General features: G+C 37.4%; 1 protein-coding gene across 1 annotated transcript; it reads left to right on the top strand.

Annotated features, from left to right (window-relative positions):
• Positions 1-2,477: 2,477 nt before the first annotated feature.
• LOC123456585 (synaptonemal complex protein 3-like) lies at positions 2,478-9,754 on the top strand. The gene is made up of 8 exons (XM_045139966.1): positions 2,478-2,595; positions 3,082-3,151; positions 3,697-3,731; positions 6,059-6,176; positions 7,235-7,334; positions 8,635-8,733; positions 9,460-9,564; positions 9,674-9,754. Exons 1-8 carry the CDS (start codon positions 2,478-2,480, stop codon positions 9,752-9,754), a joined length of 726 nt encoding a protein of 241 aa, XP_044995901.1.
• Positions 9,755-16,161: the final 6,407 nt, after the last annotated feature.

The raw sequence follows: 16,161 nt of genomic DNA on the forward strand, positions 1-16,161 counted from the left end.
GCTATGAGGGATATACATTCACATACAAACCACCACAGATTCTAAACTTAAATGTATTAGACTTTTTTATTTTATGGAGAAAATCTTCAGATAGGATAACATTCAGGCTGGTGCTGAGAAAGTGGCTGTAATTGTTAAACACTTCAGTTATGCCTTAAGTACTACACTGGAACAGTAGAAAATGTGCTCTTCAAGCAAAACTCTTCCCACCAAAGGTTCCATGTTATTAAAAATATCCAAATTTATTTGAAAAAAGAAAGCCTAAAATGAAGGGGTTTTCTAACTAAAGTGTATTACCAAGGTCATCCAGGAAGGCATACAAAGTCTGCTGTAGCTATGGGTCAAGAAGACCAGGTTACACTCCAAGTTGGCAGCAGAACTTGGTAGTATCATCCATGTGGTACTGGTTTGGAGAGTCACTGAAGTTAAGCAAACTATATATAATGAAGACTATGAGGATTTTTGAAGTCTGACTGAATGTATTTGCTTTATGAGATGGCCATGAGTCTATGGGAACAAGGGGTTTGAAAACAATAAAGAAATAATTTTCTGGGCTAGAGAAACAGCTTAGCTGTTAAGGCATTAGCCTGAAAAGCCAAAGGACCCAGGTCAATTCCCAGGACCCTTATAAGCCAGATGTACAAGGTAGCACATCCATCTAGAGTTTGTTTGCAATGCCTGAGGCCCTGGCATGCCCATTTTCTATGTCTGTGTGTCTCAAATAAATAAATAAATAATAAAATATAAAGAAAGAATTTTTTGAGTGGAATAGTTTTACTCTCTGTGTTTTTCAGTCCCTCCTTAACAATTTTGGAAAAAGGAACTGTGTAGTAATCTGATATACAGAACAATGTAATGTACAGATGTGATATATACAGGGTTATGAATTTGTTTACACATATATGTCATAAAAATATCAAAACATGTAATATTACTTAGAGTGTTTCCTTTAAGTGGAGAGAATGTTAATATATAATTGGAGAGGTACCCTCTGCCAACTTTTAAATTTATAATGAAGGGTTGAGGACAAGGTGTTTTACAGCAGATCTCTAGATTTCATTTACATTGCAAACCACATCTTTATATCAAAGGATTGACAATAAATAAATAGCAAAAACAGTCCATTTATGGGATCCCTGCTGAAGAGTTATAGAAAGGAAACAGAATAAATAAACAATGTACAACCTACATTGGTATAGGGTAGAGGAGAAAACATGGGATGGGAACAGTGTGGAACCTGAAGCAAGCGAGAATCTGGAAGGGACACAGCAGTGAACAAATGCAAGGTGGTAGAGTATTATGTAGGACATGAAAGTATTCACGATGGTGGTGCAATAGATGAGAGGGACTGAGGTGGTCTACACAGAGAATCAGCCAGGTCTGTTTGCAGTTTCAAATGTAAATATGCTTGGATATTTAACATTAAGGGGAAGGCTTTTCTGCTTTAGGTAATCATGTGTGGAAAAGGTAGGAACAGAAAGAAGGTACAGTGCCCAACTGTGCTTTACCCATAGGGGGCGTAGTGAGTATCTCCAAGCTAACACACATGCGTGCTAGTGCAGCCAATCAAGGAGACGAAGTTCCAGCACGTGGTGATTTCCGGTGTGAGGTGATTTCCCGTGTGAGGCGAGTTTCTGCTGTTAGGTAAGTGCAGGAGGCTCTGAAAGGAGTGTAGTGTGGTGAGTCCAGGCAGGTAGTTGTCTCAGACTTGTCTGGGTCCCTGTAGTGTGGCTCTAAAAGTGGGTGAGGTAAGTAGCTGAGGTGCCATGGCCGTTGTGAGACAAGGGTATGGAGTCATGGTAAGGAAGTTCCCGGATGTTGTTTGAGGTAATGTCGGAGGCTTCCTCGCCTCAGCCTCTGACTGAATTACGCTGCTGGGGTGGCCTTAGAGAAGGTCCAAAGAGACTCCTGAGTCTTTGGAGGGCTTGAGTGGAACAGTTTTTTCAAAGGATGAACATTGGGGACCTTCCTTATCTGCCCCTCATGTCTGTCATGTTATAAGGGGGGTCCTCTGAGGTGTTATAAGGTGGGTTTCACACAAGTGGGCAGGGGCATCACCTGTGCGCAGCACAGGCGCAGCAGAAACATTCATTTCCCCTAGAGACAGTGACAGTGGTTGTGTCAGCATTCACTGAGGGTGGGAGGTGGATTTCCCCACCACCTCCATACCAGTGCCGGCTTGTTTGAATACCAAGGCACAAGGCCTGCTTTGTCCTACCATGAACCTGGCAGAAGGGATTGAGGTTGATGTGTGTTGGGATGGTGGTGCTCCACATCCAGCTGTAGATACAGACCAGGACAGTACTTAGGTGTCAACCCCTCTTCTCTCCCCTCCTTCTTGCTATAGCATAAGTCTGAAGACACCCAGCCTCTCCCTCTGGAGTCATGGTACCTGTTTTCAAGACTCTAAATCTTTTTTGGTGGTGTCTTTAGTAACTAATTGCTCTTTCTAGGTTCAGGAGTGGAATCAAGCCTAGATGACTGCAAACGTACCCGACAAAGGAAAGACCCCCAAGGACAAACCTTTGCAAATTGTAACGTTGTTTTCAGATACTTCTTCTGAAGAGCATGAACACGTAGCTACACAAAATCCAGGTAAAAATTAGAGAAGTTTCTGGAAGGTCATGCCTACACTAGGCTAGGTCCACTCTAACTCATCTCTTGATATGTGGAGCCATGGGTATACACAGGTTCTGGGTCATTGTTTGAGGCTGTGAGATGTTTCAAAGCTTAAAACTCTATTTAAGTATTTTTGTAAGACTTATATTTCCCACTCACTGTTCTCACCTCAAGGGATAACTGCAAGGCTTCTCTGATGTGTCATCCTAATGTCCTCACTTTTAGCATGTCTCATAAAAAGACATCCTTTTAACTTGTACCTGAAAGGCTTGTATAAATACCTAAATGAAATGTCCCCAGATTTATGTATTTCACTTGCACATCCATGATTCCATGTATGTCTTCTTTAAAAACTTGTTGGCAAAAATCCTTAAAAAACATCATAATCCAGATATTTTTTTCATGTGCCATGATCAAAGTAGTATACTTCATTTGAAAATATTTTTGTTCTTTTTTCCATAGTTGAAAACATTCCACCAATTGGAAATAGCCAGGAGAGCATATCTTCTATACAAGAGGAGCAGCAGGCTAGGTAAAATATTTAAAGTAATTTTTGCCATTTATGGGGAGTATAAGAAAATTCAGCCTCACCTTATGTAAGCTTCATTCTTTGTAAAACACTATACATGGGGCTGAGAAAATGACTCAGAGGTTAAGAGTAATTGCCACTTAAGTATGAAGATATCTTGGTCTGGAAACACCCAGTTTGACTCCCCAGAACTTATATACAAAGTTGGGTATGTCTACACAAGTCTGTAACCCCAAGTCTTGAGGGATGTGTAGAGAGAGAGAATCACTGAGGATCATTAATGAATAGCAGCAACAAAGAAGAGACACCTTCTCAAAGAAATACAAGGATGAGTGATAAGAGGACACGAGATGTTCTCTGGTCTCTGCATGCACACATAATGATCACACCTTACACACATGCTTATACTGCACATCATACACACCACATCAAACACATACACTATACACACATGCTTACCAAAAAGCCTGCATAATACCTCTTTCAAAACAGACAATTTCCACATCCTTATTTAAGAGCTCTGTGTATGTTTCCCTCTCTCCCCACAGGAATAATGTTCAGAGGATGTTCCAGGAACTTCAAGGTACATTTTAGATGCTTACAGTTAAGGTGGCTCTTTTGAACCATAAATTTTTTACATAGTAATATATCAGTTGCTGATCTTCAAGATTCTGTTTGATGTCATGTTCTCATATATAGGATATTATGTAGCTATATGTTATTACTTAGCTTGCATACATTTCTTTGCTTACTTTTAAATAGTTGTGAACAGTAGGAATGTTTGTAGCAATGAGAATGTACAAGTGATCTGTTTTCTTCACATAGGAATTAAATGGGATGTCTAATAATACTGGAAAAGATAAAGCTCAATTTTTCAAACTGCCACAGATTAATTTGCATAGCAGTTTTTGAATATCTGTTTTTCATGTCCTGAATGGACTTATTTTTTTCCTGGTTTTCTGATGTTATCCTTGGGGTAACAGTGGTAAAGGTAGTCCTTTAAAACAACCATTAATATCTTTACATTGATGATCTATGTAATAGAAAACTACAGAAAACATTTTTACCTATTGAGAAATGTGTGATGTAACTCTAAAGTGATACATTTTATATTTGTTTCTAAATAGTCATCCACACTTTGCCTATAGATCATACTCTTTATAATGAGAGTAAAAAATGGACCCTTTGCTACGGAGGATAGAGACAGTAGTGTTAATAGATTCTTTACCAACCTTTGGCAAATCTACAGACATAATTAATGAAGACAATTATATTGGATAGTTTTACTCTGTTTGACACTGGAAAAGTGCATGGATTGTGAAAGGTCCACTAAATTGTTTATTATATGTGGACCGTGGATATATAAAATGTTTGTAATATGGTGTAGATGACTGTAAGTACTACGAAATAATTATAGTAAATCCTCGACATAAAGTCTTATAATGAGAATAGCATTGCTACTAATAGTACATTTTAGTCTTTTTGAAGTAAGGACTCACTATAGCCCAGGCTGACATGCAACTCACTCTGTAGGCCCAGGCTGGCCTCACACTCACTGTAATTCTCCTCCATCTGCTCCTCAAGTGCTGGGATTAGAGGTGTATGCTACCATACCTGGGAAAGATAGTAATTAAATTTTATGAAAGAGAATAGTTATAAATGAGTATATAATGTAAAATATCAATGAAGAATTTTAGGTGTTATTGCGTATATTTATTTAGTTTTATTTTTCAACCCTAGATTTTTTTTTTTTTTGGTAAAATATGGTCAGCAGGCATCATCAATTAGATTTCATAAAACTAATTTTCTTCTTGTATCATTATTTCTATGTTTTGGCATTCCTCTTAAGTACATTTTACTTGTGATTTTTCATATGAGCTCCAACAGGATTCCATCCTGAGTGCTCCTTGAATAGGAGGACGTTTACTAAATGAATCAACTTTTATGTGTTAAAAATTTCTCATTAGGAAATTAAATGCTATTGTCTCTGAAGATCTTTATATACATGTTAAATAAAAATGTCTTGACTATTATAACTTTTTCTTATCTCTAAATAAAATAGTTGTCTCTGTTTGGGGAAATATGATTTGTATACTGCTGGCCCAGGTTCTATTCATTGGTAACCATGCAAAGCCAGATGCTCCAAGTGATGCATGCATTTGTAGTTTGTTTGAGTGGCAAGATCCTACTGTGCACCCATTCTCTCAGTCTCTCTCTCTCTCTCCCCTCTCCTGTTCTCTCTTCCTCCTTCCTTCTCTCTTTCCCCTCCCATGCCCTTCCTCCGTCTCAGTGTCTCCCTCAAATAAATAAATAATATATATTTAAAATAAAATAGAAATTCTTAAACTTAAAAGGCATTTATACAAAAAAAGTAGCAAGCCTTTTTTTTTTCAAATAATACCAGTTTTATATTTTTTTGAATGTGCATGTGGAATATATGTGGTGTGGTATATTGTATGTGTGTGTTGTGTGCATGAATGTGTGTTTGCTCACATGTCCTGTACACTCTCATATGTTAATGGCCAGAGGAGAATACCAGGTTTCCTCAATTGCTCATTTTTTTAATTTTCTTGAGACAATTTCTCTCTGAGACCCAAGCGGCTATTTTTTGGTTATCCCAAAGATTCTGCAATTTCCACTTGCCATGGGATTAGAGTTATAGGAATGCATGAACATTTATAACAGTTTATGTAGGTGCTGGGCAATTGAACTTGGGGAGAATTAGCCTTTCTTAAGCACTCATGCTCTTGCATAGCAAGTGCTCTAACATGCTGAGCCATCTCTTGAGACTACATTTTGTAAGTATTATATATCATTCCAAAATAGATTAGTCAACATTGTTGATGAGCATATATGGGAACAAAGTCATTTTCAACATTAACTTCTAATGAAATTTCATTTAATGTGCAGGTGACATCATACGGTCTTTTGTTGCAAAGAGTAAGCGATTTCAAAGGAATACCAATGCTTCTCTGAAAACCCTGAGTTTCAAACTTAAGCATATTGTAAAAACACAGAAAAAGAAAAGGTAAAGTTGTTGGCTTCTCTGAATTACCAAATTCATATAATTTCATACCATTCACTTGTACAAATATTTTCATGCTCTCATTATCTTCACACATAGATTTATATGCAATCAAACTGAATTTCACTTGATGTTGAATTACTTTAAACAAATGTTATTAGTTTTTGCAACATCAGCTTAACGTAATTGAGATAGACATATTGCCTAGAAGACAGTAATGATAACTTTTTTTTTCTCCTCTCCGGATAATAATAGTTTTCTTCCTGTAAAATTTAGCAATAGGGCTGGAGAGATGGCTTAACAGTTAAGGTGCTGGCCTGCAAAGCCTAAGGATTCATGTTTAACTCTCCAGATCCCACATTAGCCAGATGCACAAAGGTGAGGCAAGTGCAAGGTCACACATGCCCACTAGGTGCACAAGCATCTGGGGTTCAATTTCTGTGGTCCAGGCCCCAGGCCCTGGCATGCCACTTCCCTCTCTTTTTCTGTCTCTCTCTCCCCCTCCAAAATAATAAAATTTAAGCAATATATATTTCTTGTAATATAGTACCTGAATATAGGTTAAATGTCCAAAGTGCTGCTCATATGAGAGTAAATAATATTCAATGTATAGAAAGCAGTAGCCTTATGTTGTAAATAATTTGAATATTTCCCCAAATTACATTCACCATTCCTTGCACAATGAGAAAAAATGAGGAAGAATAATGTTCAGCAAACCGTTCTTGTTTGAAAGGTCCATAGGATTGGTGATATGTTATCCTCATTACATCAACTGGTTATATTGGAATTTTTATTATTCAGGAGGAGGAGTATGTGAGCATTGTATAGACTAAGTATTTACAAAATATTACATAGAAATAAATCCTCAGTGCTCAAGATGGAAAGCACATTACATAGGTTCTCTAGTAGAGACATACGACCAAGCACTTAAGAATCATTAATTCTTTAATGTAAGATTATTTTATTTTCTCTTTTGATACTGTATTAAGATTAATCAGTTTTATCTGAGTATGTGTCATTGTTCATACTTTTATGTGGGATGACTATGTTATATTTTACAGAGATGATATTCATTCTAAATACTCTAAGATACTTCTGCCTTTGTTTGAACAATGGGAAAATGATGTGCAGAACTATACAAAAGAAGAAGAAAAATTTTTGGTGGGTATGAGGCTTAGAATTGCAATGAATTTATTGTGTGAGTTCCTTAAGTAGCAGTGGTTCACGCAATAATACAGGAGGGAAGACAGAGGACAATAGCATAGACAAAGCAAGGTGGTGGATGGGCTGATGGGATAGTGAACATTATCTCTGGCTTGCTTCTATTTTTGTGTTTAGATGTCAAGGTGATTGGTTAGGAGCCAGCATTAGGGGCAGAACAGGTGCTACCATTTTTTTCTGAGAGGAAAACATTGAAGGTATCAGTGAGGTACAAATTCTAAGCAGTGGGAGGGTCCACCATAAGCTTTATGACACAGTAATTAGAACTGGAAGTGAGAGCAGTCAGAATGGCTATGGCAGAGAATATTTGAAAAGTTGGGGCTCTGATAATCCCAGTCCAAGAGTAGGATTATGCAAGGTTTATATGTAAGAACAGGTGGACTGACTGATACTTAGGCTGAGCTGAGAATGTGAGGTTATGGGGACAAGGTACTTCACAAGTGAAATATGCTACATTCAAGAGCTCTACTGGATGAACGAGCTACAGTACTGAAGTGTAGAGGTTGGGAAGTAGTGGCAGAATGCTATGGAAAGTGGAGACAGAGTCCAGTTCTGTAGCTGGGAGTCTGGATTCTTGGCAGTTTGTTTTGGATCCAGTGACAGTCCAACAATTTGCTTTCTGGGAAACTGATTTATCTCAGTACCTAACTTTCCTCATGAGTGACAGGAGAGATATGTTAAGGCCTTACCAAATAACAGTAGTTTTTATTATTAAATGAATTACATTTATATATATTGATTAAAATGGTTAAAAACAGTAACTGATGTTATTGCTCTCATTAATATTTTATAAACATTTCATGTATGGGGAGGATATAATCTAGGGTTAGTAAGTAGTGGTTAGTGTAAGACTATTGTTGGGGAGTAGGTTAGGAACAGAGAAACCCGCATTATTGGAAGTTTGTACACATTGAAATGAGTAATAATTAATACTAGACAAGACAAACAATTTCTTACTTAATTTTTGTGGGGTGTAAATTCATAGATATTCAACATGAAACTGGTTCATTTTAGAATCAAGAATACATTCAATTTGAATATAGGGAAGAAGGAGAATATCTTATTTACCAGCCAAAAATACTTTTTTGTATGTCAGTTAACACATTAGATAAAATTGAACTTCAAAACTAAAACAAAATGTTAGGAGGGATTGATTTAAAGTATTTTTCTTTTAACATAATGTCATTGGATTTTTTAAATTTTGCTTACATTTTGCCACAATTTTCTTTTATATTTTTAGAGTATGTGTCAAGAGAAGGCAAAGAGTATATATCAAGCTAGAATGGCCCAGCAAAATAAGTTTGAAGAAAGTAAAAAGTTTTATGGCCAGCTTTTAAAGGTACATCATAGTTGTTGGGAAAACACATTCTTAGGAAGCTTACAGATTTCTATTTTCTTCTTGTCTTGTATGGACAAGTGTGTCAGATAGGAAATAGGCAATGGTAAGTAACTAGTAGGTATCTTTGATTTTATAATTTAACTAATGAACATATTTTATTTTCTAATGTATTATGTGTGTTTTCTATATTTTGAAAATGGTTAGAATTATTAATGAGCAAGGATTGCTTTATATTCCAGATTATAATCTTAAGAGACAGCCCAGATCATTAGTAGTATAAAAATGAAGGTGGAAGGTTTATCATTTGTGGATTGAGAATTACCTGCTGTCATAGATACATAGATGTCATAGATACCAAATTTGGTGTAAATCTGTACTATTAGTGGATTAAATAAAATGGGGTAAATTATTCTTAAGGCTCCTATTAACATGTACCATTAAAATGTCTATATTCTAATCTACTTTCTCTTTACCTTAAATGCTCATCAATTTTTTTCTAAGATGAGTATACAGGTGTTTTCCTACTCATCCTAAAAATCTTTCACTCAAATCTATCCATTTAAAGATATTAAGTGGGCATTGATCATGGATTAGTCACTGTTTTCCTTTAGAATTTAAAACAAGCATCCTTTGAATATCAGAAGTTAGTTTTAAGCTGGAACTTGCACATTTATGTGATGTGAGAAAAGAAATGTCTAACCAAAGTAGAATTTTGTTTGGTCTTAGAGTATCAAAGACATGGAGGAGAATAACAGAAATATTATTATTGGTGAAGAAAGTAAAGTGAAAAAAGAAATGGACAACTTGAAAAAAGAACTCTTGAATGAAACTGTAAGTAGTGCATATTTTATACTTTAACCCAACTATTTGTGTAAATCTTGGTCTGTTTTATTTGAAGAAATCTGTGTAATAATTATCTAAATCTCCTGTTTTGAAACAGCAACATCAGGACATGGAAATGCTTGAAAAGTTCTTAGAATCACTGCTACCTGAAAGTGATGAAGAAAGAATGTCAACCTAAGTTGAAAGACACACAGAACACTGTAAGGCACATACACGCACGCGCGCGCACGCACACACACACACACACACACACACACACACACACATTTTAAGACACACAAAACATTGTAAAACACACAACATTGGCTATACTGGCAAGAGTTTTAGTATGAAGCAATAAATCTCATTGACCATTATTTTGTGTCACATATAAGATCACATGTCTGTCAGTCAACTACCAAGTGAATCCTAAACAGTTGGATGAATAGTAACAATTGCAAGGTTATAAACACTATAAACAACCAGGCTCTTTGGTGGGAAGGGATATGCCTTCTCCCCATCAATGGCAGTTATATTTTGGCAATAAAAATCATTTAATTTCAGGTTTCAGCTTAGTTACCCAATGTGGAAGTTTATATTTTGCTTCCCTTTGGAGCACTATGATGTAATACCTTATATTTGTCATCCTTTCATATTTTCTCATTAGTTTAAATTACATTACATTACAGATATGCATTGAAAGCCAAATTGACTCAATTACTTTATAAAAAATACTGAAATACTATTTATATTTGCCTTCTAGAAAAAAATCAAACTGCTAAAAATGATTTGGACAACTGAGCAGGATACCAAAACATCAGTTCCAAACTTAGAGTCCACAAGGACTCCCAGATTCATTTAATTGGTTTGTTAAGTCATTAAATGGAACCTGCACTTACTTTTTTTATGTTCTCAATATGTCAGATCTGTCTTTAGAAATATATTATCTAGAATGCTTTGTTTTTCTAGTTGAATATTCAGTGAGTATGTAGAAGCTTATATGTACTTGAATCTAACTTTCCAACCACTGTTAGTTTTCTGTTTATGATGTACATTTTTGTATTAAGTAACATAAATACCTTTACTTGGAAATACTGTGTTTAATAAATTTGAAATTGTTTCAAAATATACAATGTATATGTTGCTTACGCGTATTCATTAAGTTAGAGAAATTACTGAATCTTTCACAGACATCATTAAGATTAGGAGAGATATGACTTTCATTCTTCATGTGCATTCCATTTTCATTTGGCTATATGTACTACCCTTCTGTTCTTTTTAAATGTTTGCCCCAGCTTTTATTTTAGTATAATATATGCACACATTACTTATACTAATGAATGAGACTCACTGTTCCATTTCTGCACGTGAATATATCTATATTGAACATGCTCACCCACCATCCAGGCTGTGTACACTTTTCCCCATTTCCAGATGTGTGCCCTGTCCACGGACCCTTTCAACATGATTCCTCTTCTACTTCTAGGTCCTCTTTTTTACTTGATTGGCAATATCCATACATATAGACAATATACGAGGATCAACTCCCTTTCTACTACCCTCCTTTCCCTCCTTCCAAATGTCTAGTTTTTCTTCTCTTCTGAGGTTTTCATGTTTTTTTCCTCTTAATATACAGGCCTTCTGTAGGTATCAGCAACGTAGCATCAGCCATTGTGAGGTCATGAGTGCCATGGCCACTTTATGTCTGGAAGACAGTATTGTTAAACACTCCTCCCTCTCCTTTGGCTTTTACTTCTTTCCTCCACCTCTTCTACAATGGTGTCTGAGCCCTGGTGGGTATGACAGAGATGTGCCACTTAGTGCTCCACTGTCATGTGTTCTCAGCACATTCATGAATTTGAGTCACCCCAGTGGTTGCTGCCATCTGAAAATAGAAACTTCTCTAAGAGTAGCACTTGTATATGGACAAAATCATAATTATTTGGATGGTAGTTAGTGGGCATAGCATATCCATTTAGCCAGACAACACTAATAGTTTACTTATATGTCTAATCTCCTCTCCAGCATCTTTATTTTATTTTTGCATGTGAACGTGTGCTTGTGTATGTGTGTGTGTATGCCATGTGGTGCCTCATGTACTTGCCTCCAGTAGGATATGCTCACTTGTGTTCTCTGTAGGTATATTTTCAAAGGCATGTGCAAAGAGGAATTACATATGAATGAGAAACAAGTAAATGTTCTCCCTGAATGTGAACCATTTATTGAGACCTCCTACTTTAAAGGCATTTTAGGGTGGGACATAGTGGTGCATGCCTTTAATCCCAGCACTCAAGATGCAGAGGTAGGAGGATTGTTGTGAGTTCAAGGCCATCCTGAGACTGCATAGTGAATTCTGGGTCAGCCTGGTCTAGAGCCAGACCCTACCTTGAAAAAACAAACCAAACATAGGCATCAATTTATATAGAGTGATTTTTGTTTCTCTAAGAAAATTTTGAAAAATAAATAGAATCTATTAGGAATAGAGTAGTAAAATTTAACAAGAGGTTTTCCTGGAAAGAATACATTTATCTAATCAACACACTGTGCTTATTCTGTATGTTATGTACAGAGCTTGCTTCTTGTGAATATGTAGGTATGGAAACATTTTCCATACTTTCACAAAATTCAAAGATTGCATGCATGATTGACTTACTTACTAGAGGTTCTAGCATCAAGTTGCTACCATCTAAGGGTGGTGGGTTTATTTTCTCTGCTGAGCAAAAAATTAAAAGGGAAGAAAGTGCTTATTTCAAATAATTAGTGAAAGAAAGCAAACTCCTTTGGGCGAAAGGGATTTTGACATGTTGAAAAGTCCACAGTCCCAGTGGAAACTTCACTTTTATAGAATGGGGGAAGTCTGCTCATCCACAAGCCGTGATTGGTCAGCTTAAAGGAAGGTGCAGGTGCTGATTTCTGCATGTTGCCTCCAGTATGGCATAAGCCCTAGAAAGCCTACTGAGCCAGCCAAGAAGCAGGAAAAACAATCACCCAGGCCAGGAAGGAAGAAGTAGGGTTATTTTTGCCATCTTGGGTTAGAAAATAGTCACCTACTGAAGTACTCTTTTCCCTATCTGCTTAGCCAAGGAAACTGTGCAGCTCCTGTAGTGTACTAATGTGCCCTCTCAGAAGTCAACTTAATTGCTGTTAGGGAAGTGGGGCAATGTCCAGTCTCAACTGCTTTGTACTGAAAAGGGGTGATGTTAAGCCACAGCAGTTAGAGTTTCTTTGGAAGAAAGGCTCTTTAAGTAGAACACTGACTTGATGACCTCAGTACCTGAGTGTCTCTTTGTATGTTTGGCATTTGGAACTGTACCTGAAACATGAAAGGAGTACTAGTAGCATAGGAAGCAACTGAAGTTTATATCAAGGTATGGGATGTTTGCTATTTTGGGTGAGGATGGCCAGTCACCATATTAGACATGGCAAGGGATCAGTTTTTGAAGACAGTGTGAAATTAAAATGATAAAAATAGATAATTGTCACCACTATGACAAATTCTAGTACTACCAAGTTAGGGTAAATGTGGTAAGGGCCCTCAAAGAACAGAAGACAGCTACCTGCCTGTACAAGTGTAACCAACCTTGAAGCCCAGTGGCTTAGGACGGCCCAGGTAATAAGGGGAAACTGAAGGAAAAGAAAACAAGAACCCTCTGCAACAGACTGGTAGTGTTCTTGAGCCCACCTACCCCCTCCCAGCCCCATTCTGCCTGGAGATAGACATTACCAGTCATGTATTACCAAATGTGTTCAACATTACTCTGATGTTCTTTACTCTGAAAGTCATGAAAGGGCTGGAGAGATGGCTTAGCAATTAAGGTGCTTGCCTGCAAAACATAATGACCCTGGTTCGATTCCCCCATACCCATGTAAGCCAGATGTACAAGGTGGTGCATGCATCTGGAATTCCTTTTCAATGGCTGTAGGCCCTGGTGTGCCCATTATCCCTCCCTCCCTCCCTCTCTCTCATAAATAAATAAATAAATAAATAAATAAATAAAATATTTTTAAAAGATGTGAAAAACCTTGAATTGGGGTTTTGGTTTTTTATTATTAACTCTCTAATAAAAGTTGTTTTCTTGTGATTTCAGTGCCTTGGTCTTTTTTCTCCTTCACTAGGACTTTGCATTTCCAAGCACCTTAAATACCAGAGGTTAAAACTTATTTTAGGTTTTAGCTGGCTGGTGTCTGAAGAGCAGTTTGCGGTCCTCTAGAGGGTTACGGGTGTAGTTGGGGCCTTCAGGTCTTTGGTCTGGAGGGTCAGTAGAAACTGTAGGACAGTCTACAGGTGTCCACACTTGAGACAAGTGTGATGTTTCCTGCCTCTCACGTTGCCATAGGAATAGATATATGGTCCTTCCTTCCCAGAGAGGGTAAGCAAGGCCCATGTTAGGATCTGAGGTCTTAACTAGGAATAAGTGTCCTGGGCAAAAAGGAGGGTCTTTTTTGTTCTTCCCAGGAAAGCCCAGTTTGTATCTATAAAAACAAAACAAAAAACAAAACAAAACAAAACAAAACAAAACAAAACAAAACAAACCACAAAAATATTTCTGTAATGTTACCAGGTAAGTGCCATGGGCTACAAGTCTAGCCAACACAGAGTTTACTATCAAATCATCAGCAAGATAGATCTTCAAAAGGACATAAGTCCTGGCAATTAGTGTGTTTATAAGCCTAGTCAAGTCTACCAGTAGCAACTTAGTCCAGGGGGTATGTGCTTTTTAGATCAGATTCTTCAGGTGTCTTTTTAAGATTAAGAGCTCATTAGCCTTGTCTGCTTTTTCTGAGGACCTGAGAATGACAGACACAATGTAAATGACATTGAATACCTAGTGCTTTAGGCAGTCTCTGAGTGACCTTTGCCTTAAAGGCAGATACATTATCACTTGAAAGGAACTTGGGTAGAGCAAATTGAATGATTATTTCAGTGATTATTATCTTAATCACCTCTGAGGCTTTCTCAGTCCTACAAAAGAAACCATCTAAAAAGCATCTACTGAGATTAAAAGGAGTGTGTACTTAGGTCCCCCAGGCATATGACTGAATGCTACTTTTCAGTTTTCTGCAGGATTGATGCCTTGTATGGGTTCCCAGTAGCCATAAGTGCCTATTGGAAGGATTATTTTTATTTGACACATCTCACATCTTTGTACTATCTCATGAACCATGTCTTTGAGGTGTTCTCCTATAAACATTGTCTTTCACAAAAATAAAAGTTATTTTCTTGACCTCAGTGGCATAGCTTATGAAGAGGCTTTAAAACTTTACGTTGAAGTGACTTTGGTATTTATTTGCTATATATTTAGGCTTTCTGGGTGGCAACAAGGAATGTGTTCAAAGGATGGGTCATTCGATATCTCTTATCACAGCTCTCTTGGCCTCAAAATCAGCTGCCTTGTTTCTCTTACATACTGGTACCCTTTGGGGACCCAGGACAATGGATCACAGCAACCTGTGTCAGTGGGAGCACACCTACAAGTCTAAGCATCTCTCAGGAATGTTATACCAGATAGATCTGGTCTATCAAGTCTTGAAGGAAAGCTAGGCAAAACAAACTGGGAATATCTTAGAACCCTTGTTGGAGAACATCCAGTGACCTGTCCTGATCTCCAAGTGAGGTCCCCAAATCCAAACAGAAGGTGACTGTCAGGATGCAATGGATGTATAAGAAGTCATCACTGAGTTCTAACTTTGAGTAATGTGTGGTGTTAGAGTGGATCTGTTCTCTCTTCATGCTCTGTACCCATTCCTGCAGCCAAGGAACATGATACTCAAAGGTCTGTCTGGGTTGAGCCAAGGTACCAGTGTGACCTCATAATGTATTTTCTAATTTTTCTGCTTTTCTCCTCATGTTGCTCTATGTCTGTTAAAGCCTAAAACCTAGTTGGATTCAGAGCCAGTAGGCTGTCTCTGGGGACGGACTTTCTTTTCATGTATATGAGGCAAGTACAATAGCCCTGTGTGGCACGTCTACCTAGTTAGCACTGGAGGCCTCAAGATAAGACCTCACCAGCCATGGCACATGTGGCCCAATTGCAGCCAAGAGTGTTGAGGTGTCATAGCCTTCTAGACCAAAGAGCCTACACAAAGCACTTTTAAGATCACACTTGGAAATATAGGGCCTATGGATTGAAATTTTCACTGATGAGACCTTAAATTGAATCTATGAACTTCAATTTTTATGTATGGTACTTAAAAGAGCCCACAGATTTCAGTGATAAGCTCTTAGGAGTCTCTGGATCTCTACTTTGGTAGGTATTGAGTATCCTCAGGGTCTGTCTCCTACAATCTGGTGGTGATTACAGATTTAAATTCTTACCCAAATTCTTACCAATGGAGCCTTACACACTTTCATGTGGGCTAGAGAACAGGGCTTTAAAGGGTCTGTCTGGTTTAAGGTCATCCGACCAGTGTGACATTTTAGTGTTAAACCTACTAAGTTAAAATCTTGCTGGCAGAATCTATGGATATAATTTCTTACTGATATATTTCTACATATTTGCCTATCTGCATAGGATCTGTGACATTTCTCAGCTGCACATGTAGTCTCTAAGCATGCCTTAGCTTTAAGAATTACAATAAATAAATTAATTAACTAACCTTTGGCGT

Source organism: Jaculus jaculus, chromosome X, assembly GCF_020740685.1.
Source record: "Jaculus jaculus isolate mJacJac1 chromosome X, mJacJac1.mat.Y.cur, whole genome shotgun sequence".
In the NCBI taxonomy this organism is placed as follows: domain Eukaryota; kingdom Metazoa; phylum Chordata; class Mammalia; order Rodentia; family Dipodidae; genus Jaculus; species Jaculus jaculus.